Raw genomic sequence first — 22,159 nt, 5'->3', positions numbered from 1 at the left:
CAGCTGGTTATATTACACTGAACGATCCGTCACACCTAACTTTTGCACATCTAACTGCAAGCGTTCTTTAAAACTATCCAGAGAAGATGCCCCTACTGTACTTGGTGATAACAAATTCCAATCTACGATAGTTCTGGGAAAATACGAATTTTTGAACACATCAATCCTAGCTTGGAAACTCTGGTACTTGAAGTCATGGCTGTTTCTTGTTCTTTTTTGAGCTGGTATTAGATACTTATCAGTCGGTACGTCCACCAGCTTATTGGTCATTTTGTACATCATGCAAAGTCTGGACATTTTCCTTCTGTCTTCAAGTGATGTCCACTGTAGATCTGTTTTCATTTTGGTAACACTAGCATCCCTGTTGTAGTTGTTTGTACAGAATCGGGCAGCTTGGTTCTGTACCCTTTCAAGTTTATCTTTGTCTTTCTTTGTATACGGATCCCATACTGTTGCAGCATATTCAAGGTTAGGTCTTACCAGTGACGTGTATGCAAGTGATTTTACGCGGGCTGGGCATGCCCACAAGTTACGTTTGATCACTCCCAATGTCTGTTTGGCCTTGGTTGTTATTTTGTTAACATGGACACCCCACTTCAGCCCAGTTGTTAACGTAACACCTAGGTATGGGTGGCTTTTTGTGGTTGCTAATGTCTGACCACAAAACTGGTAAGGGGACACATTTGGTGTTCGTTTGTTCGTTATGTGCATGATATAGCACTTATCAGGATTGAACTGCATAAGCCATTTCCTTTGCCATTCTTCCAGGGTGTTCAGATCTTTCTGAAGAAGTTGTGAGTCATTCTTTGCAGATACGGCCTCTATATATAGCAGACAATCATCGGCGAATAACCTCACACTTGAATCGAGCTGGTCTGGCAAGTCGTTTATGTACAAGAGGAAGAGCAATGGTCCCAGAACAGTCCCTTGTGGAACTCCCGATGCTACTTTAACTGGAGCTGAGGCCTTCCCTTCTACCACTACCGTTTGCTCTCTATTCGTCAGGAAAGCCTTTAACCAGTTTAATGTAGAACCTTGAATTCCATAGTACTCCAGTTTTGTTATGAGTCTGCTATGTGGGACTTTGTCGAAGGCTTTAGTGAAATCAAGTATTGCTAGATCCACCTGTCTTTTATTGTTCAGTGCCCCAGCTATGTCGTGAACTGTTAAAATAAGCTGTGTTTCTGTTGATCGCTTTGCTCTGAAACCATGCTGGTAGTCCGTTAGTATATTGTGGCCTTCCAAGTGTTTCATGATATGGCTATGAATAATGTGTTCGAGTAGTTTACAGGAAATACAGGTAAGTGAAACAGGTCTGTAGTTACTGGGAACCGCTCTATCTCCCTTTTTGAAAATGGCGCATATGTTTGCATCTCTCCAGTCTTGGGGGATTTCTCCTGTGTCAAGCGATTGTTGGAAAATGTTAGTCAAAATAGGTGCGATTTCACTGGCTGTCATTTTGAGGAACCAAGGCGGTATTTGGTCGGGCCCGGATGCTTTGGACGGATTAAGGCCTTGCAACATTTTTTCTACACCATACGTAGAAATGTCTATATGTTCCATAGGAGTGGTGCAGGGGTTTCCAAGAGATGGCATGTCTGTGGTGTCTTCTTCTGTGAATACACTTTTAAACTGTGAACTGAGTGCTTCTGCTTTCTTTTCACTGTCACTTATAATGGTGCTCCCCACCTTCAGAGTGGCTACCCCAACAAGGTCTCTCCTCAGGCCTTTTATGTATGACCAGAATGTTTTGGGTTTGTCAGTTATAGCTTCTCCAAGTATGTTCGCCACGTATTTTGAGTGTGCTGATCTTATGCTTTTCTGTACTCCTTTTTTTACTTTCTTGTACTTGTTCCAGTCTTCCTCTTGCCCTGTTCTCTTAGCTTTATTGTAAAGACGTTGTTTCTTCCGACAGTGTCTTCTTAAGTTTCTGTTAAACCAAGGCAGGTTGTATCTGCTTGATGTCATTTTACTAGGAATGTGCTTGTTCATTGTGTGCTTCATTTTTCCTTTGAAGTCATCCCATTTCTGTGTCACCGACATGTCTTTTGTTCTCTGATTAAAGTTTGTAGCATAGTCCTCAAGGTCATTCTTGATAGCCGGCTCGTCAGATTTCGTGCGAATGTACACTTTCCTTTTTGGTTTTTTGTTCTGTTTGGGTGCCAAGTTCACGTCCACTAGAACCATGTCATGGTCACTTATTCCCGGAACTACTGTGGTCTTTTCAATTATGTTTGGGTTATTAACTAAGACCAGGTCCAAAATATTACCATTTCTAGTTGGTTCCTGAACTGTTTGGAATAGCCCATGGTTATCCACTAAGTGCAGTAGTTTCTGTGCCTGTCCTGTATGGTTCTGAGCGTTGTCTGTTGTGCTGACATCCCAATTTATACCAGGGGTGTTGAAATCTCCCAAAATGATTACGTTGTCGGAGTTTATCTTAGTTCCCATTTTATTTATAGAGCTGTCAAGCTCATCCAGACTACTGCCTTGATCTGATGGAGGTCTGTAGTATGTACCAATCATAAGCGGTTTCTTTCCTGCAAGTTGGGTTTGTGTCCAAATGATCTCACAATCTGTGTCCAGATCTGTTCTGTGTGTGACAATCAGATCATCCCTGTTTGCCTGAAATACACCACCTCCTGGGCCAGTTTGTCTGTCTTTACGGTGTACTATATAGCTGTCAGGGAATATTTCGCTGCTTGATATGTTTTCATTGAGCCATGACTCTGTGCCTGCTAATATGTCTGGTTTATAAGTGTCAATCACAGTTGCCAATTCAGCACTTTTGTTTCTAACACTCTGGCAGTTTACCAGCAGGAGTTTAGCCTTGCTCCCCTTTTTGTGACCATTACCTCTAGTGTGAGTTTTCCCCTGCTTTGATCTAAGTGGAGTGGATGTGGCCGTTGGTGTGTCACCTGGCAAACTTGTGCTGGAGTTCAGCGTATCAAATGAATTTACCGAATGACAGCTGTCATCAGTGATGTCGAACATGTCTGATGCAAAGTTTGGTATGCCGCAGTCACAGCATATCCATGAGTATGATCGGTGGGTTGCTAATACAGTGTATACCTGAGAGCCAAGCTCAATACAGTCCTTATGATACCACGTATTGCAGTCATCACAACAAATAGCAGCGTGCTTATTCTGTACTGCTTTGTTACAGCTCCCACAGGGACACTTAGGTGGTCTTGGCCCTGGGTTGATCTCAATATCTCCACTTAGGAGCAAGATCATAATCAGTGACAACTTTGTACTATCATTGTGAATCAATGTTTTCTTTTGACTGAAAGGAGGCCCATTCACCCCACTATGTTTAATCATGAAGGCAAACGTGGCCCAGTCAGACTGTGACCCTGGCTGAGTCTTGCCAATCATCAGGCATAGAGCCAGGAATATGCAAGTATAATGTAGTTCCATGTTCTAATCCCAGCACATGCGTTTCTACTACAAACACAGGTTTCCGCCACACGGGCGACCTTACTACACAGTTTCCCGCCAAAAGGCGACCTTACCACACAGGTTCCCGCCACACAGGCTTCGTTACCACACAGGTTCCCGCCACACAGGCTTCGTTACCACACAGGTTCCCGCCACACAGGGTACGTTACCACACAGGTTCCCGCCACACAGGCGACCTTACCACACAGGTTCCCACCACACAGGCGACCTTACCACACAGGTTCCCGCCACACAGGCGACCTTACCACACAGGTACCCGCCTCACAGGCGACCTTACCACACAGGTACCCGCCACACAGGCGACCTTACCACACAGGTTCCCGCCACACAGACAAGTAGAGACCCTACACGTGCTTCCGTTATACACAAATAGAACTGTAGGACGTCCTGTGCAAGTGTACGTTTCCAAAGGTGGGTTGGCTTACACCTTATCGATGTCATTAGATAACATGGGTTGAAATGAGCAGTTTTGTAATGGTTGCATTTGTGTCTCTTGTTTTAATAAGATAGAATGTCACTGCGCCGCCCTTACTTTATACCTGCTGTCACAGCCGCTTTTAGAAACTTGCGAAGCCACCAAAGGTACAGGTGACTCCGACAACTCCTTCGTGATATGATCTCAAGTCCTTTAAGCTAAGATCTCAAGTACCGAATACCTGACCAAAACCGTGAAAGCCATCGATTACTAGAACCCAGTAACGGAGAAGGCCCTAAATTCGCCATCAGAAACTTGAGAAGCCACCAAAGGTACCGATGACCTAAACCCCCTCCCCCTTTTTGATCTCCAGTCTACTTGTTGTAAGATTTCAAGAGCCTGACTACAAGCGCGAAACCCATTGGCTACTAGATATCAGTAACGCATGAGGCCCTAAATTCGTCACGTTAATAATTTTGAAATGTTTACTTAAATTACGGTTTTGTGTGTCCTCTACCATTTATTTCTGAGCGGTAGTCCATTTCTAGCATTGGACTGCGGCCATACGGAGTAAAAGATGAGTATGCTAATGATAACATAGGTTATTTTTTATGAGAGCGTTTACGTCCAGACAGAGAGCTACCAAGTCTACAGAGATAAACCAAATGAATATTTTCTGTTTTTTTCTTCCACACCGAAATCCCTTGAGAGCGGTTCCGCGCCTGTCAGGGGAAATGGAGCTCCTTTCTTTTCCTTTTTTTTTCTATTTGGACAGACGAGGACAATAAGGTACTGCACTCAAGTTTGACCGAAGTAAGGTACCCATTTTTACACCTGGGTAAAGTAAGAAAGGTCGTGTAAAGTTCCTTTCCCAAGGACACAACGTCGGGGGCACGGCGGGGATCGAACCCCGAGTAATGGAGCTCCCTTCATATTTTTTAAAATTTTTATTCCATATTAGCTTGTGGACAGACGAGGACAATTAGGCACTGCATTTAAGTGTTGTAACTTATATTAACAGTGCCACATACACAGTAAAGACGGAAAGTAAAGGTAGCCTCCTCGACCAAAGTCAGCTACCCATTTTTACACCTAGGTAAAGTGAGGAAGGTCGTGTAAAGTGCCTTTCCCAAGGGCACAACTTCGGGGGCACGGCGGGGATCGAACTCAGGACCTATAGATTGCGAGCCGAACGCTCTGCCAGTTACGCCACGCCCGATGTCACTTTTCCCCTTCATTGAAACAGATTAAAAGGCCAAGGATTGGTTGTTGTAGAAAGGGAATATGTTTAGACCAACATTCAACTAGCTTCAGGGATTATTCTTCAGGGGTTTGGGTTATGATTTCATTCATGTATCACTCCTCGTTGAGATACGAGCCAAAAAATAAACGGCAGCATGAACGCGTGTTTTCAGCGGTGAGAAATTCCCTTTTAGCCAGCCAAACTGATCTCAAAAGTTTAATTGGTGAAAGTCCGATTGTGACTTAAGAATTTAGCAGGTCATGGTTTGCGGCCGCGAGCTAGGTCGGAGGTACACAGTCCTGGGTTCTGAGTGGTGCGGTTGTATACACAAAGAGCGAAGAAATGCAGGGGGTGACAATGAGTAGTTTGTAATTGCTATAAACGAAGAGCGTATACGCGTATGTTTATTTTTCATTGACAAATATTATTCTTTATATATAGGGAAAATATGCTCAACATAGTATGACAAATATGTGGACATTTCCTGAAGCTACATTATGTACGCATGTGTATAGAACACTTATTATAGCATAGAAGTCGTTGGGAAGAAAAAAAGAGTAAATGATAACTATAAGTTATATAAGTTATGATAACCATAGTTTAGTCTTAGCTGCGCCCACTTAAATTGCGTTGGCCCATATTTCTCCGTACATCGTTGCTGGTGTTCTTTGTGTAGTCGATCAGTGGCTATAGGTAAAAGTTGTGTAGTTGAGGTATATGATGTTTGTCAAGACATTTTCGGCATTAATCAACAAAAGGCAACCGAAAATTGTACAAAAGCTAAGGGAATGGGAAATAAGTGGCTGCCATTTTCCGACAGAGAGGATAGACTTGTTTTTACAGTCCCTGTATATATCAAGGCTGCAAAATGAGGCGGGAAAATTTTGGTTGACGAAAATGATGTCAGTGAGAACTTTGTAGGATGCTTAGTGTTTCAAGTTCTCACTTGCAGACTGATAAATGATAGCTGGAAGTTTTTTTCTCTTTTACGGTGTGGCAAAACGGCTTATTGTTTAAGTTACACCCTTAACTCAAGATGCATGTAATATAATCATTTACAATTTGTTCACAAGGGGTTTCTGTGTGGCGCAACGGCTAGAGCGTTGGAATCAGAATCAGTAGGTCCTGAGTTCGATACTCGCTTTACCCCTGCCCCCATGACGGCGGAGTGACGCCCACCGAGCCTGACGGCTAATTTGTCTGAAAGGTGCAAAGAACACCTACGGATTTGGTGCTGCCAGTATTTCAACATCTGTACACTTGCCATGGCGCCACTAAGACCTTTTTTTGTTTGTTTTTGTTTACAAAAAACTAACACACATACGGAGTTAGAAAAAAACAACCTTATTAACAAAGAAAATATGCAATAAAGTTTTTAAAAACTGTAAACAGTACATTACTTCAATTTTCTTTCTTTTGCTACATTGTGTTACCTTGTTTATTTGTTCTATTGTCCGAACTGGAGATACATCCTTTTCATTTGCTGTATGTCTAATAGTACCTTGTTTTGATTAGTAATGCAATTAATGCAATTGCTTCATGAAAACAAAGCTACTTCGTCTCCAGCACGAAAAATACCGACGTTTGTGTATCCGATTTTAGTCAGATGTTCCCATTACGCCATACGTGATGGATGATGGCCCTTAGCGCTAGTCCTGCAAAATGTTTCATGGCCATTTTTCTTTGCCCTTTTGATCCCTTTTTCTGCATCAGCGAGTTTGTATAGGGTCTTGTGTATCAGCGGCTTTGTTTAACCTTATTTGATATAGTTGATTAACCGACCCTTTATCCACTTGCTTTGTGAGAAGAAGGAACATGCATATGTTTTTCTACAAATTATTTCGTTCAAATCTTACGTAGTACAGCTTTAACATCACCTGGTGTTAGAAGTTAACGTTATCTCTAGTACCCCCTACAATTTGCAACGTTTTCGGAGCTGACTCAAAACAACTTCAGAAGACAAAGCTGGGGGTCAAAGGTCAAAAGCTGTTGGTATTTTCGTTGCCTTTTCTTCATCAGTGAGTTTGTATAGTATCCTTTTTGAGGTGCGTAATTATTGGCCCTCCAGTATGAGTGATGCGGAAATCGTCGTCTGGAGCCTAAAGTCACCTATGTGCTAAAGCGACCATCCTGAAGCAGATGCCTAATTCCACAGAAAGCAGAAAACTTGTCGATGGGCGGGTGGGTGGGACGCTTCAGGCTCCAGACTTTGCCGGAGGGCCAGCACACAGAGGAATGATATATTCATGCGCGCATCTCTTATTTATAGGGGGAGTGACGTCATACTTTTCGGGCCAATCATTGTGCACCTCAAATAGTATCCTTTTTGAGGTGCGTAATTATTGGCCCTCCAGTATGAGTGATGCGGAAATCGTCGTCTTCCGCCTTTGCCATCTCTGGCTATTGAGCCCTTCCTTTTCCCTTTGAACCCCTTAACTTTGTACCTGTATCAGTATCTATAATTAGTATAGATATCTAGCTAACGTAACCGCCCTTCAGCGTAACGCATCAACGTGTCTGTACATGTGTCTGTATACATCAACGCGTTCGTATCTGGATCTATCTGGCTAATATAACATTCCTTTAGAAGAACGCTTGTCATCCGCTCCCTCTATACCTCTTTCACCACACCCTTTCTCATTATTCTCTCTCAACTCCCCATCTCTCATTTCCCCTCTCTCAACTCCCTTCTCTCATGTAACTCCTTTCTCATCTTACCTCTCACATTGCCTCTCCCTTGTACGGTACCCACTCTCAAACAACCCAACACTCATATATAGCCCACTCTCATTTTTTTACTGCACGACAAACAAAATGGAGGAAGCAACGCAAAATTGTTATCTCAAAACCGTTCCTCTACGATCACTCGAAGGAAGAACGATAAGGACACGGCCAAGCCCAGTTCTGAATTATCCGCGTTAGAGGTAAAACAAAACTATTTTTCCCTCGCATCGCAGGACCATTTGTCTTGAGCCTCGACTGTCTCTATGCCCAACGGCCCCCAGCCTTATCCAACCTCAACTTTCAAGCATCCGCTTGACGATGCTGATCCCCAACCTTTCAGAGGACGGAGACGCTCATATTTGCCACTCTTCCTGCTTAATAAACTCGACCCACCGAAGCAACAATATGGAAAGACACCAGGCTTGCACAAGTGGAGTGCAAAACTGTTCCAAACGCCCACCGCGACCTCGGAGATGCATAATGCCCAAAAGTATTATTCTGAGTCCGGACGACCTCTCAACAGTTCAAACACGAAATTCTTTTTCCTTAATAGAGATAGCGGTAAGCCCAAGATGGAATCGAAAGACAAACATAGTGTTCCACATCATAGCTTCGATGTTGGGATCCGGTGTAAAATCTGTAAGGGTACTTGCAATTGTGTCGGCTGATTCAACTCAGTCAGTGAAGCGACAGCCAGAGATGATAAATCCGTCTAATACAATAGCGAAGTAACACCTTACGGTATCCAGCCTACGATTTCTTACAAGGTTTCCGACCTAGAAAAGTCCTCCCTTCTTTAATACCAGTCTGAGCCATTTTAGTCTTATTACCAAAATTGTATCAACCAAAAGAGTGTTCTAATCCATGTCTAGCTTTGATGCTTCAATTATGGTACACGATCTCGGAGTGCAATACAGAGAAACGCCCCTAGGTGTCTCAAATCGAAAGCTAACAGGAGGAGCTCATGTGACCACTCCAGAGTCCCTGTCACACAGGCATATGTGGCGATAGGGAGTATACGTGCCTGGCAAAGGCGCATATCACAACATCTGATATCCTTGCGGTTCCACACTGGATTTCTTAGTCTACCAAATGCAGAGGCGGCCAAGAGCGATCCTTCTCTATGCGTCGTTTTAGTACTATGTACAACACTTCCCAGGAAAACAAACTCAGATTTTCACAACTATTGTGACCTCTATGGAAAAGATTTCTTGAACTATTTACCCGAGATGACTTCTCACTTGCAGCATTTCCTTTTCGAGCCCCTTTTCTTACATGCGACTTCAAGCTCACTTGTCAAGAACTGCAATTTGCTGAATATTGTCGCTGAAAATGTAGCGTCATTATGCAAAGTCTCGGGCTGGGACGAAAATTAAGTACAGAGCAGAGTGGACTCATTCCTCAGCCAACCGCCATCTATCACACCACAGTCATCTCTCAGTAAGACATCTGGACCCGCATATCTCCAGTTTTAAAACACTTTTATTCAGTTATGCCAAACTGGTTACGAAATGTGAATAAAGAGACTCTTTTTACCCAACCAATGCTTTATTCACACCGACGTTTCGGTGACCGTCTGTTACCTTCTTCAGGGCAATTCTGACTGGTTCACATTGTACTGCAGGACAGGTGTCGCTGCTCACAGTTCAGATGCGGTCACAAACAAAAAGTATTTACATATGTACAAACAGCTTTGATGCACACATTTACAATGCGGTCCCAAACGTAAAGGAGTGTAATACATCCATAACACAATCAGTTGTCAATTAACGATGAATTGATGTAACGTTTTTTTTTTTCCAACTTCTTAAGAATATTGTCCCACACGTGGTTAAGGAATGTGTTTCTTGCGTACTGCCTAGAAAATTCGCACTTGTATACCTTCCAGTGTAATATGCCTTGCCCTTGGTACCTATTTAGTGCGACCGTCCTTATATAACAACACAATTTTGTGGATTCAATGCCTTCTCGATCTCATGGCGATATGATTTCTGGCTTGCGGTCTTCAAAACCTTTTACGGCGAAGTACGAGTACGTTTTCCTTCCTAAAACATCCACCGTGAGCTCCATATTCTTCTGCGGCACTTCCCTGTGCCTGCCTGGGTATTTCAATTTCGTAAACTCAGGGGGTTTTAAATTTGGTTGAGTTCAATGTGAAGACGCTGGTTCCACCTCTCTGTGTATGAACGGAACTGATCTGAACCGAGATCAATATCTTCCCGCGACACTCGCCGGTGCCTGCCCGGGTCTTACCAACTTCGTGAGCTCTACCCGCGACACTCGCCGGTGCCTGCCCGGGTCTTACCATGGCCATCTTCGTGAGCTCTACCCGCGACACTCGCCGGTGCCTGCCCGGGTCTTACCATGGCCATCTTCGTGAGCTCTACCCGCGACACTCGCCGGTGCCTGCCCGGGTCTTACCATCTTCGTGAGCTCTACCCGCGACACTCGCCGGTGCCTGCCCGGGCCTTACCATCTTCGTGAGCTCTACCCGCGACACTCGCCGGTGCCTGCCCGGGCCTTACCATCTTCGTGAGCTCTACCCGCGACACTCGCCGGTGCCTGCCCGGGCCTTACCATCTTCGTCGTTCGTGAGCTCTACCCGCGACACTCGCCGGTGCCTGCCCGGGCCTTACCATCTTCGTCGTTCGTGAGCTCTACCCGCGACACTCGCCGGTGCCTGCCCGGGCCTTACCATCTTCGTGAGCTCTACCCGCGGCACTCGCCGGTGCCTGCCCGGGCTGTACCGTCTTCATGAGCTGTCCTTTCCTTGTGGCACTCAAGTGTCCGGAATGGCGAGGAGGGTGAGGGGGCCTAAGAGAGGCTGACAGGCTGCTGTTCCTGCGCCACCACTTGCTGCTACATCTTTTGTCGTACCTGCCGCATCTGAAGATCCCTGAAGTCCGAAACTTCTTACAAGGGTCGTTACGGGTGGGGGAGAACGTCACGCGTGAACCAGCACGTCCCGGTTCCTGAGAACTATGCGGAAAACAAAACACAATTATCGATACCGCTGACGAAATTACACACAAAATCCAGCCGTAACAATATCCACACCATACGCACTCGACATCCCCCCGCCTAGCGCTCAAAGGTGGGCAAGCCACGATAACATGAACAGTCCTAGGCCATGCGTGCTCCCCGTACATACATGCTCAACAACCAAACGCTAAGCTTGGCAAAAATAGGCCACGCACACGACAATCACCTTACGTACGGGCAACACCCACGCAATCCAAAAAGTTAAACTTGACAAACGAAAACGTATAACAATAACATGTACGTAACAAAAACCACGCTCTAGAAACGCTGGCAGTCTGCATTACTACATCGCCCACGAGGGGGATGGCGGCGGGTTTCAATTCCTGAAAAGAAATCCAAAAATGGTAGCCAAAGTGAGTCCCGATGCCATGACAGTGCTATCCTAAAATCCTGCATAAAACCATACACACGAAAAAAAATATAAAGATTTAAAGAAAATGACAAGAAAAATGGCGAAGCTCTAGATCTGTAATGGACCTCCGCACTGTATGGAGGCGTTCGTAGAATTCCCTGGTAGAGGATGGATGCAGATTGTGATTTCAGCCACGGCGATACTGTGAGAGTATCCATCTTGCTTCTTTGTTCGGGGTTTCAAACCACGTGTCTGCGTATCACTAGAATATACACAAAAATCAGAAAATGACAAGAAAATGGTGAACATCTCGGTCTGAAACTCTCCTCAATAACAGACAAAAGCCTCCCTTGCCTTCCAAGGTAGAGGATGGCAACGGATTCTATTATCCCACCACGGTGACTCAGAGGGTAGCCATGTTGCATCTCCTCGACAGCGACAGCTCTAGCATCCTGGTAACACTTTCATAAAACAAGAAAAACACACAGATAGCAAACTCCTAAACAGCACCACTAATCAGCGTCGTCAAAAGGTGGCCACAGCAAAATTCAACAGAGGATGCGATCGTATATACCAAAAACTGAAAAGAAACATTCTAAATATTAAAGGTAGCTCTCTCCCGTCGGACCTGCATACAACGTTTACAAAGCGTTCACAAAACACTCAGCAAACAGGCAACAGACAAAACGCGACAATGAAACTATGTGACAGTCAACCGGAAAAATTTGCAAAAACGTGAAGTTCTTCCGTACGGCAGAAACATGACTCTGCGAGCCCTGCAACAGGCCTAGACTACAGATATCAAACATGTCTCACCACAATACCATACCCCAAAACGACAAGTAAATCTCCAGACCGGGCTCAGATACTGATTCCGGGGGTTCGACCAAATCTTGCGTGGTACCGTGTATCTCTGATCCAATACCCGGGAGAGTACGAGCTGCCGTCACGAGCTTGAGCTGCTGCACCGTATCGTGTAGTAGCGAGTCTCCCGCCGGCATTCTCGTGGCCTTTTCCCGGCAACGACGTGGCCTTTTCCCGGCAAGTTTTCTGCGCTGGGGCGATGAAGGACGTACGCTGCTAGCTTCAGACGAGCCGGAGGGCCAGCACACAGAGGAATGATATATTCATGCGCGCATCTCTTATTTATAGGGGGAGTGACGTCATACTTTTCGGGCCAATCATTGTGCACCTCAAATAGGGTCTTGTTTATCAGCGGCTTTATTTATCCTTTATATGATGAATTCGACACTTTATCCACTTGCTTTGTGAGAAGAAGCAACATGCATATGTTTTGATTAAAAAAAACTGACATGAATGCCACACGTTTACCATCAGAATTGATATTATGACTTCACCATATAAAGGAAAAATTTGCATGTGTGTTTTAAGAGACTGTGAATGTCAATTTTCCCTGTATCTGAATTGTTTGTAAGTTTAATTTTGGGCGTAACATACCAGTTTGCAGTCTTGCGACTGTGTCTTTTAAACTGGACGTCGTTTAAAATTGACATCTGTGAAATAGTACAAAATGTTGTTTTGAGTCACCTTGTGATACGTACTGTTCTATAGTACCCTACAACGTTGTGACAGACTGATTCCAAACAACTTCAGAAGACAAAGCTGAGGGTCAAAGGTCAAAAGCTGTTGGTATTTTCGGGCTGAGTTGTCTTCCTAGTTCTTGATAACAGCGGAATGGAGCTGAATGTTTTTTGATTGACAGAAACGGGGGCAGTGTTGAGGCAGAATTATCAGGTTGCTTCGTATCAACAGTTTTCGTTGGCAGGGTGATTAATCATTGGTGAACTGGTTCGACCATATTTTGGTGCAGCATAACCGCATCTTAGTTAGCAACTTGCTTTGTAAAATTACACCAATAGGGTTGATACAAACAATGAACAGATTTGTCAAAACATTCAAAGCCATCTAATAGAAATATACTAACTGTGCATGATAAAATAGACCAAGTTTTACTGACTATTATGACCTCAAGCTTCTTTATTACACAAATCCAAATTTCTGTGGCAAGGCGGGTCCACGGCGTAGGCAAGTGTAATGACAACGGGCTGCGTCTCCTCTCTTTCGGTGCTGAGCACGCCCTTGCGATCACAAACATACTTTTTCAACTGCGCACAATGCACAAGACCACATGGATGCATCCAAGGTCAAAAAGATAGCACATGCTGGACTATGTCTTAGTCCGACAACTTGACCGGAAAGACGTTAAAATCACACGAGTAATGAGAGGAGCGCAAGGATGGACTGACCATAGAATGGTACGCACAAGACTTGGAATGCACATCAAGAAACACGCACGCAAGAATGCACATGCTGGAAAACTTAACACCAGGGCCCTAGAAGACAGCGGCAAAAGAGAAGAACTACAAACGCCGCTGGCCAGTCGGCTTACCCACGCACTGGAAGAAGACTTGTCTGCTGACACAGAGCTCCTGACTGATGCCTGGGAAGCAGTGGCCAGCACCCTCAACACCACTTCACGCCAAGTACTCGGCACTACCACTAAACGGAACAGAGACTGGTTTGACGAGCAGAGAGAGGACATACACACCCTCCTAAGGGAGCAACACCCCGCTCATTTTACCGTCCTAAGGAGTCCATCACCAGCCGACAGAGCCAGGCTAGCTGTAATCCGCATATACACACACAGAGACGCACACTTATACGCAAATACAAACACATAAACACGCACGCACACATACACACGCTAACACACACACACACACACGCACACACGAACACTCAAATACATGCACACGTACACCTACATCATGTTGATATTCCTATAATTCGCACAATGCACTGCATATCGATCCCAAACAATATGATTTCATGTAGAGCTATAAGGTTAGTGGCAGAAATAAAGTACATTACTTTATTATTGGTATGACCTTGAATAATGACGATTCATTATGACAGTGTAATTTGGTTTTGGGTCTCCTGTTGGTTGACCTTGGCACGGCAACCTGTTCGCCAATGTGTTTAATTTTGGACGTGCTATGGTGCTCGTTTATAAGTATGAAATAGGTGTTAAAATGTGGTTTAAATGGCGCAAAATTGGATCTATTTTGAAATGAGGACCTAGTTTGCATGACAACATAGCATAAATCAGTTGTAATAGTAAAAATCATTTGGCGAAGGAATGGAGTAGAGCTTTGAGAGGTTAAAATATGTGATTTTCTAAAATTCCGAGTTATAGCCATTGTTAACATTTCATTATAGATGTGTGTTGCTTTTCTTGAAAAGTTGGGATCTATTACCAGGCACAAATCAAATCATACGATATTATACGATATACGATATACGAATTTATCTTATGGACTTCATCTTATCTCTTCGCAACTCTTACGTTAGAATTGGTCCAAATGACCCTAGAGTGGAACAGAAAAATTCCTTGTACATGTAATTATAAGTGTAGCTAATGTAGATGTGGATTAACGAAAATAATCAAACCTTACTTTTGGCTTGTTCTTGTTTTCCTTCTCAGCTGACAATGTTAACTAAATAATGAAGTTATAACCTATAGAACTTCAAACTTGTTAACATGATACCACTTCCATATTATGTCTAAAAATTCCGCCTAACTATTCAATATTGCAATCTTTGCCGATGACGCTAGACGTAAATGATAAGACAGCATTTGGGAAAAGATATATTTCCACATATCTTCTCTCAATTCTGTTTCTTGAGTATGTGTAACTTTCCCATTTACAGTGTTGAGGATAAAGTTGCTGCCTTATATTTGTACAGTACTATTCATCATCAGCAGAATTTTTTTACACAACCAGTAACAAAGCTTCTAACTGGAGTTCTACTTCTCACCGCTATATGCAGGTGGCGCTTTTGCGGTGATAAAACAATCCCAAACATGACTATTCTTGTGCCCCCGTTCCCCCCTGTTTCTCCTATATCCTATTTTCTACCAGCCTGATAAAACTATTTTCGGGACTAGTCCTGAGATTTTAGCCTCACGACCCTGAGGCGTTTTACTTTCAGGTAGTTTGAATGGATTCGGACACCCGTAAACTTTTAATTACACCCTATCCCTTCTCACAAGGTCTTAGAGCTGACAGAATGAGCACAGAGGGCGGAGCAGGATCCGGTTTTTGATAGTGATTGTGTATTGAAAGCTGTTTCTGTGCCAAGCGCGTGTATATATCCCTCTGAAGGACAGTCCACCTGTATTTTACTGCGGCAGAGACGTCTCTTGTGTCCTCTGAAGTAGTGTGAATATTTCATACAGGACCTGAAAATCTATCACCTGCTACAGCGACCATAGGACAATTGGAAAACCGCTAAGTGACACAAGTGGTCACGACAACGCCCCTTTTCTGGCCCCCGATGTTTCACTTTGTTGTAAGTCCACCTGAACCGAGGATCTAACTTCATCTGTAAAGACCATCAGATACCAGAGGTGAGAAATGATTTGAAAATGGTAAATTCACAAGATAAATTGTATATTGTACTCAACCATTTTGCTTCCAAATGGACTGATCCAGGTTAGTCTCTACCAGAACTCCGGATCGCTGGAAAATCGTAGAAATGGAACAAATAGAGAGGAATATAACCGGCCAGGGAACAGCTCGCCGACGATCGCGTGCTGTTCCCTGGCCGGTTATATTCCTTTGGCCGGCTTACTCCTCTGATTTGTTCCATTTCTGCGATTTTTCCAGCGATCCGGAGTCTGGTAGAGACTAGATCCAGGTAGGCTTGCCACATTGCACGTTTAGTTGGGTTGGGGTCGGCCTGTGCAAGTGTACGTGTCCAGGTGTAGGTGGGTTGGCTTACACCTTATCGCTGTCATTATATAACATGGGTTGAAATGAGCAGTTTTGTAATGGTTGCATATGTGTCTCTTGTTTTAATAAGATAGAATGTCACTGCGCCGCCCTTACTTTATACCTGCTGCCACAGCCGCTTTTAGAAACTTGCGAAGCCACCAAAGGTACAGGTGACTCCGACAACGCCCCCTTCGTGATCTCAAGTCCTCTAAGCTAAGATCTCAAGTACCGAATACCTGACCAAAACCGTGAAAGCCATCGATTACTAGAACTCAGTAACGGAGAAGGCCCTAAATTCGCCATCAGAAACTTGAGAAGCCACCAAAGGTACCGATGACCTAAACCCCTCCCCCATTTTGATCTCCAGTCTACTTGTTGCAAGATTTCAAGAGCCTGACTACAAGCGCGAAACCCATTGGTTACTAGATATCAGTAACACATGAGGCCCTAAATTCGCCACGTTAATAATTTTGAAATGTTTACTTAAATTACGGTTTTGTGTGTCCTCTACCATTTATATCTGAGCGGTAGTCCATTTCTAGCATTGGACTGCGGCCATACGGAGTAAAAGATGACTATGCTAATGATAACATAGGTTATTTTTTATGAGAGCGTTTACGTCCAGACAGAGAGCTACCAAGTCTACAGAGATAAACCAAATGAATATTTTCTTTTTTTTTTCTTCCACACCGAAATCCCTTGAGAGCGGTTCCTTGCCTGCGGGCTTTCAAGAAATGTCAAGGGAAATGGAGCTCCTTTCTTTTCCTTTTTTTTCTATTTGGACAGACGAGGACAATAAGGTACTGCACTCAAGTTTGACCGAAGTAAGATACCCATTTTTACACCTGGGTAAATTAAGAAAGGTCGTGTAAAGTTCCTTTCCCAAGGACACAACGTCGGGGGCACGGCGGGGATCGAACCCCGAGTAATGGAGCTCCCTTCATATTTTATTTTTATTTTTATTTCATATTAGCTTGTGGACAGACGAGGACAATTAGGCACTGCATTGAAGTGTTGTAACTTATATTAACAGTGCCACATACACAGTAAAGACGGAAAGAAAAGGTAGTCTCCTCGACCAAAGTCAGGTACCCATTTTTACACCTAGGTAAAGTGAGGAAGGTCGTGTAAAGTGTAGTACCCATATTTTTGTCTTAGCTGCGCCCACCTAAATTGCTTTGGTCCATATTTCTCCGTACATCGTTGCTGGTGTTCTTTGTGTAGTCGATCAGTGGCTATAGGTAAAAGTTGTGTAGTTGAGGTATATGATGTTTGTCAAGACATTTTCGGCATTAATCAACAAAAGGCAACCGAAAATTGAACAAAAGCTAAGGGAATGGGAAATAAGTGGCTGCCATTTTCCGACAGAGAGGATAGACTTGTTTTGACAGTCCCTGTATATATCAAGGCTGCAAAATGAAGCGGGAAAATTTTAGTTGACGAAAATGATGTCAGTGAGAACTTTGTAGGATGTTTAGTGTTTCAAGTTCTCACTTGCAGACTGATTAATGATAGCTGGAATTTTTTCTCTTTTACGGTGTGGCAAAACGGCTTATTGTTTAAGTTACACCCTTAGCTCAAGATGCATGTAATATAATCATTTACAATTTGTTCACAATGGGTTTCTGTGTGGCGCAACGGCTAGAGCGTTGGAATCAGAATCAGTAGGTCATGAGTTCGATACTCGCCATACCCCTGCCCCCATGACGGCGGAGTGACGCCCACCGAGCCTCACGGCTAATTTGTCTGAAAGGTGCAAAGAACACCTACGGATTTGGTGCTGCCAGTATTTCAACATCTGTACACTTGCCATGGCGCCACTAAGACCCGTTTTTTTTTTTTTTTTACAAAAAATTAACACACATACGGAGTTAGGAAAAAAAACTTATTAACTAAGGAAATATGCAATAAAGTTTTAAAAAACTGTAAACAGTACATTACTTCAATTTTCTTTCTTTTGCTACATTGTGTTACCTTGTTTATTTGTTCTATTGTCCGAACTGGAGATACATCCTTTTCATTTGCTGTATGTCTAATAGTACCTTGTTTTGATTAGTAATGCAATTAATGCAATTGCTGCATGGAAACAAAGCTACTTCGTCTCCAGCACGAAAAATACCGACGTTTGTGTATCCGATTTTAGTCAGATGTTCCCATTACGCCATACGTGATGGATGATGGCCCTTAGCGCTAGTCCTGCAAAATGTTTCATGGCCATTTTTCTTTGCCCTTTTGATCCCTTTTTCTGCATCAGCGAGTTTGTATAGGGTCTTGTGTATCAGCGGCTTTGTCTAACCTTATTTGATATAGTTGATTAACCGACCCTTTATCCACTTGCTTTGTGAGAAGAAGGAACATGCATATGTTTTTCTAAAAATTATTTCGTTCAAATCTTACGTAGTACAGCTTTAACATCACCTGGTGTTAGAAGTTAACGTTATCTCTAGTACCCCCTACAATTTGCAACGTTTTCGGAGCTGACTCAAAACAACTTCAGAAGACAAAGCTGGGGGTCAAAGGTCAAAAGCTGTTGGTATTTTCGTTGCCTTTTCTTCATCAGTGAGTTTGTATAGGGTCTTGTTTATCAGCGGCTTTATTTATCCTTTATATGATGAATTCGACACTTTATCCACTTGCTTTGTGCGCAGAAGCAACATGCATATGTTTTGATTAAAAAAAACTGACATGAATGCCACACGTTTACCATCATAATTGATATTATGACTTTGCCATATGAAGGAAAATTTTGCATGTGTGTTTTACGAGACTGTGAATGTCAATTTTCCCTGTATCTGAATTGTTTGTAAGTTTAATCTTGGGCGCAACATACCAGTTTGCAGTCATGCGACTGTGTCTTTTAAACTGGACGTCGTTTAAAACTGACATCTGTGAAATAGTACAAAATGTTGTTTTGAGTCACCTTGTGATACGTACTGTTCTATAGTACCCTACAACGTTGTGACAGACTGATTCCAAACAACTTCAGAAGACAAAGCTGAGGGTCAAAGGTCAAAAGCTGTTGGTATTCTCGGGCTGACTTGTCTTGCTAGTTCTTGATAACAGCGGAATGGAGCTGAATGTTTTTTGATTGACAGAAACGGGGGCAGTGTTGAGGCAGAATTATCAGGTTGCTTTGTATCAACAGTTTTCGCTGGCAGGGTGATTAATCATTGGTGAACTGGTTCGACCACATTTTGGTGCAGCAAAACCACATCTTAGTGAGCGACTTGCTTTGTGAAATTACACCAATAGGGTTGATACAAACAATGAACAGATTTTTCAAAACATTCAAAGCCATCTAATAGAAAAATACTAACTGTGCATGATAAAATAGACCAAGTTTTACTGAATATTATGACCTCAAGCTTCTTTATTACACCAATCCTAAACTGGACTTTTTCCTCACTTGCACCTAAGAATACACAGTTAATTTCTGGCTCTTTTTTTCTAACCACGCTAGGTCTGGCTTTTTGTGAAAACTTTGGCGTCTTTTTTTCATTTTGCGGCTTGCAGCCACAACATACATTATCTTCAGGAGAGTGGACATTGGAATCCTGAATTCTTAGAACCTTGAAATAAAAGGACATGTTCAAGATGTCTTTACACATATACTTAATAAAGCTCATTTCTATACCTGTTAAAAGATCAGCAGTCCGTCTGCATTTAGCTTAGTGGTTAGTCCAACGGCATTGCCATTGTAAACCTACCGGTTCCACAGTGGAGACTTTTTTTTAAACTGTAATTTTTTTTATATCAAAACATCCATTTCATATAACGATACCGACCCGGGTTCGAGTCCGTGGGGGAAGATTTTTTCATTTTCCTTTTTTTTTCCTTTTAACCCTATCTAGACCAGGCTTTTTTTGGATTCCTGGGACAAGGGGGGGGGGGGGGCGGTGCTCTTCTGACCCTCCCTTCGTAATTTCAAAACGGCTTGGGTTACGATCACAAAATTTGGAGGGGATGATGTACTAGTGAAGTTTAATATTTTCTGTATTTTTGGTATCGTTATGACGTAATATGGCGTAATGATGACGTCATAATGTCATATTTTGGGCTAAAATAGTCACAATATGAAATGTCCGCTATACTTAAATGAATTGAACAAAATGATGACTATAAAGCTTATCTTATTATTGTCTAAGTCTGCTAAGTCTTTTGTTGCCAATGACGACGACACTGACGTCTATATGACGTCAGAAAATGACGTAATGTGTCCTCCATCTTGGATCGACAAGCTTGAATTTTCTAAAATACGACTTTTTCCACATGTAAACCCAAAACCCAATAGAAATGGATCAAGTGATTGCGTTTTGTAAGAAAATAAAAGATTTTGACGGTATTTGAGCAAAAATTATATGTATTTAACGTTGAAAATGACATTGTCCGCCATCTTGGATTTTGACCCATGACGTCATCAAAGTAGCATAAATTATGAATATTTGATTTGAAATGTGACTTAAAATTACACAGTATGTTCATGACATAAATAAACAAGTTTGACGTAGCAATAAAACCGTGAAATCCCATAATTGAAACTGAAATTAGTAAATTTGGGGAAATATGCCTGTCAGAAACCCGTTGCCATGGCAACACGAAAAATTACAAACTAAATTTTGTTTCACAGAATCTTTGCCAACAATATTTTAGGAAAAGTCACCAAGTTTCGCAGTTCTAGCACGCGTCGTTCGCCAGTTATATTAAGTTGGCGCAGGCACTTTTAGCCCCCCTCCCTGGTCTAGATAGGGTTAAATATCCATTTAATATAAAGAATGATAGTTTTGTTTTGTTACCAGAATATCACAACATACATTTTGGACTTTCTGCATTTTTCCGCTGTTCGAATGAACGAACAGACGTGTGGTACATCTATTCATTCGTCCAATAGCCTTTTAATCAGCCGTAGGCTGATTAATCAGCCGTAGGGGCAGCACAACATGTTGCGCTGTATCAATAGGCATTTTAGTCCCCTGGTGGCGCATATCTCCTCTCCAGGGTACGTGTGGTACATGTCTCTTAAAACCCCCTTAAATTCTGTATCACAAAATTACACGAGAAAAAAAAGGATTTTCTCGAAAACACTTGCATGTGGTATGAGAATAAGTTTCACAAAACATTTTCTTGTGCATGCTTATTAGCATATTCCTGGATATGCCTTTTTTGCATATTTTTCAATCCCTCCATACGACCCGATAATACCACCTCGTGGGAAGGACAAGTCAGTTTATTGGTCATTTATATGTCCTATTATTGATGTTATCGACAAGTAAGAAATAAAACATTAAGTATTCAGTAAAATATCAATCTAACTAGTACTCTATATTTCAATCTCTTGGTTTTATCATCATGGTACATGTACTAGAAATTATCGTTTCAAATACGTGCTTTATGCACTAGATTACTGTTCATAATTTTACTGAATACTGTGTTAGTGCATTAATTTGTGTAGAGTTGAAAAAAAGTACGCATTGTTGGAAGTTTTCCTCACTTTAATGGTTTTCTCTGACAGTATGGCTTCTTACAGTCTTGACTGTCTTTAGTACATTCCAATAACACGAAAAAACGTTTACACATGCAAACCGTGGTAAAATTTCAGGATTTTAAAAGTCACCTGTTTGCGCATAATGCTCACCACCTAGACATGAAGGTCATTTCAAGGTGTCACCCAAAGGTCAATCCAAGGTTACGGGTTACATTGTAACTGTAGCAGCATCTATTCTTTCTAGGTTAGAAACATCATGATTGACACCATCTCAATTGATTTGATTTGATTTGATTTATTCGGCTGTATAATCATGAGAAATACAGCCAGGGCTACCCAACTAGCGCTCATTGAAATTGAGGACTAACGCACCAAGTAGTCAGATGTCTCATTTAGCCTAGTTGTTTTACGTGCCCGGGGTGTAGCTTTCCCCGAACACGGCACCCTCTTTTAAGGTCCCATCCGAGGGACGGCCTTAGCCGAAGGTAGCTACTCATTTTTCGTCCGACTGATGTAAGTCATTTAAAGCGCCTCTCCCGTGACACAAGGTCAGAGGCATGGCAAGTTTTAAGCTCGGGACCTCTTTGGTTTGGGCCCAAGGCACTGCCGATTACGCCTTGCGATCTCGCTTAAAGTATCT

At 42.7% G+C, this 22,159-nt stretch overlaps 2 protein-coding genes across 7 annotated transcripts in view; one reads left to right on the top strand and one right to left on the bottom strand.

The window, feature by feature from the left end:
• The window catches only part of LOC118405328, a 51,239-nt gene that overhangs the window by 5,295 nt on the left and 23,785 nt on the right, over nucleotides 1-22,159 (top strand). Inside the window, exon 3 of one of the 4 annotated variants that reach the window (XM_035804769.1) lies at nucleotides 15,500-15,670. The exons of 1 other annotated variant lie outside the window; for it this stretch is intronic. The gene's annotated coding sequence lies outside the window, so the exon portion shown is untranslated. Of the gene's footprint in view, nucleotides 1-15,333; nucleotides 15,671-22,159 lie in introns of those variants that run through there. 2 more of the 4 variants (XM_035804771.1, XM_035804768.1) reach the window with 2 other exon arrangements.
• Nucleotides 10,463-12,443, bottom strand: LOC118405336. 3 transcript variants are annotated; one of them, XR_004829888.1, is made up of 2 exons: nucleotides 12,164-12,443; nucleotides 10,463-10,823 (listed from the first exon to the last, which is right to left on the bottom strand). XR_004829888.1 is itself a non-coding variant. In XM_035804781.1 (2 exons), the coding sequence occupies exons 1-2, from the start codon at nucleotides 11,661-11,663 to the stop codon at nucleotides 10,502-10,504; spliced, it is 393 nt and encodes a 130-aa protein (XP_035660674.1). In that variant the 5' UTR covers nucleotides 11,664-12,054; the 3' UTR covers nucleotides 10,463-10,501. The 3 variants fall into 3 exon arrangements, 1 of the variants encoding a protein (XP_035660674.1); XR_004829887.1 differs by lacking the exon at nucleotides 12,164-12,443 and adding an exon at nucleotides 11,364-12,054; XM_035804781.1 differs by lacking the exon at nucleotides 12,164-12,443 and adding an exon at nucleotides 11,593-12,054.

The sequence above is a fragment of the Branchiostoma floridae genome, chromosome 18 (assembly GCF_000003815.2).
Source record: "Branchiostoma floridae strain S238N-H82 chromosome 18, Bfl_VNyyK, whole genome shotgun sequence".
Classification (NCBI taxonomy): Eukaryota; Metazoa; Chordata; class Leptocardii; order Amphioxiformes; family Branchiostomatidae; genus Branchiostoma; species Branchiostoma floridae.
The sequence above is the reverse complement of the archived record's forward strand: the minus strand, read 5'-3'. Positions and strand labels throughout refer to the sequence as shown.

Excerpts from the sequence above, each read along its gene's own strand:
- LOC118405336 (XM_035804781.1), bottom strand. The coding sequence starts at position 11,663 with ATGCAACATGGCTACCCTCTGAGTCACCGTGGTGGGATAATAGAATCC. Across the intron at positions 10,824-11,592 it reads GCCATCCTCTACCTTGGAAG|TTCTCAGGAACCGGGACGTG; the intron begins GCAAGGGAGGCT and ends TTTTCCGCATAG.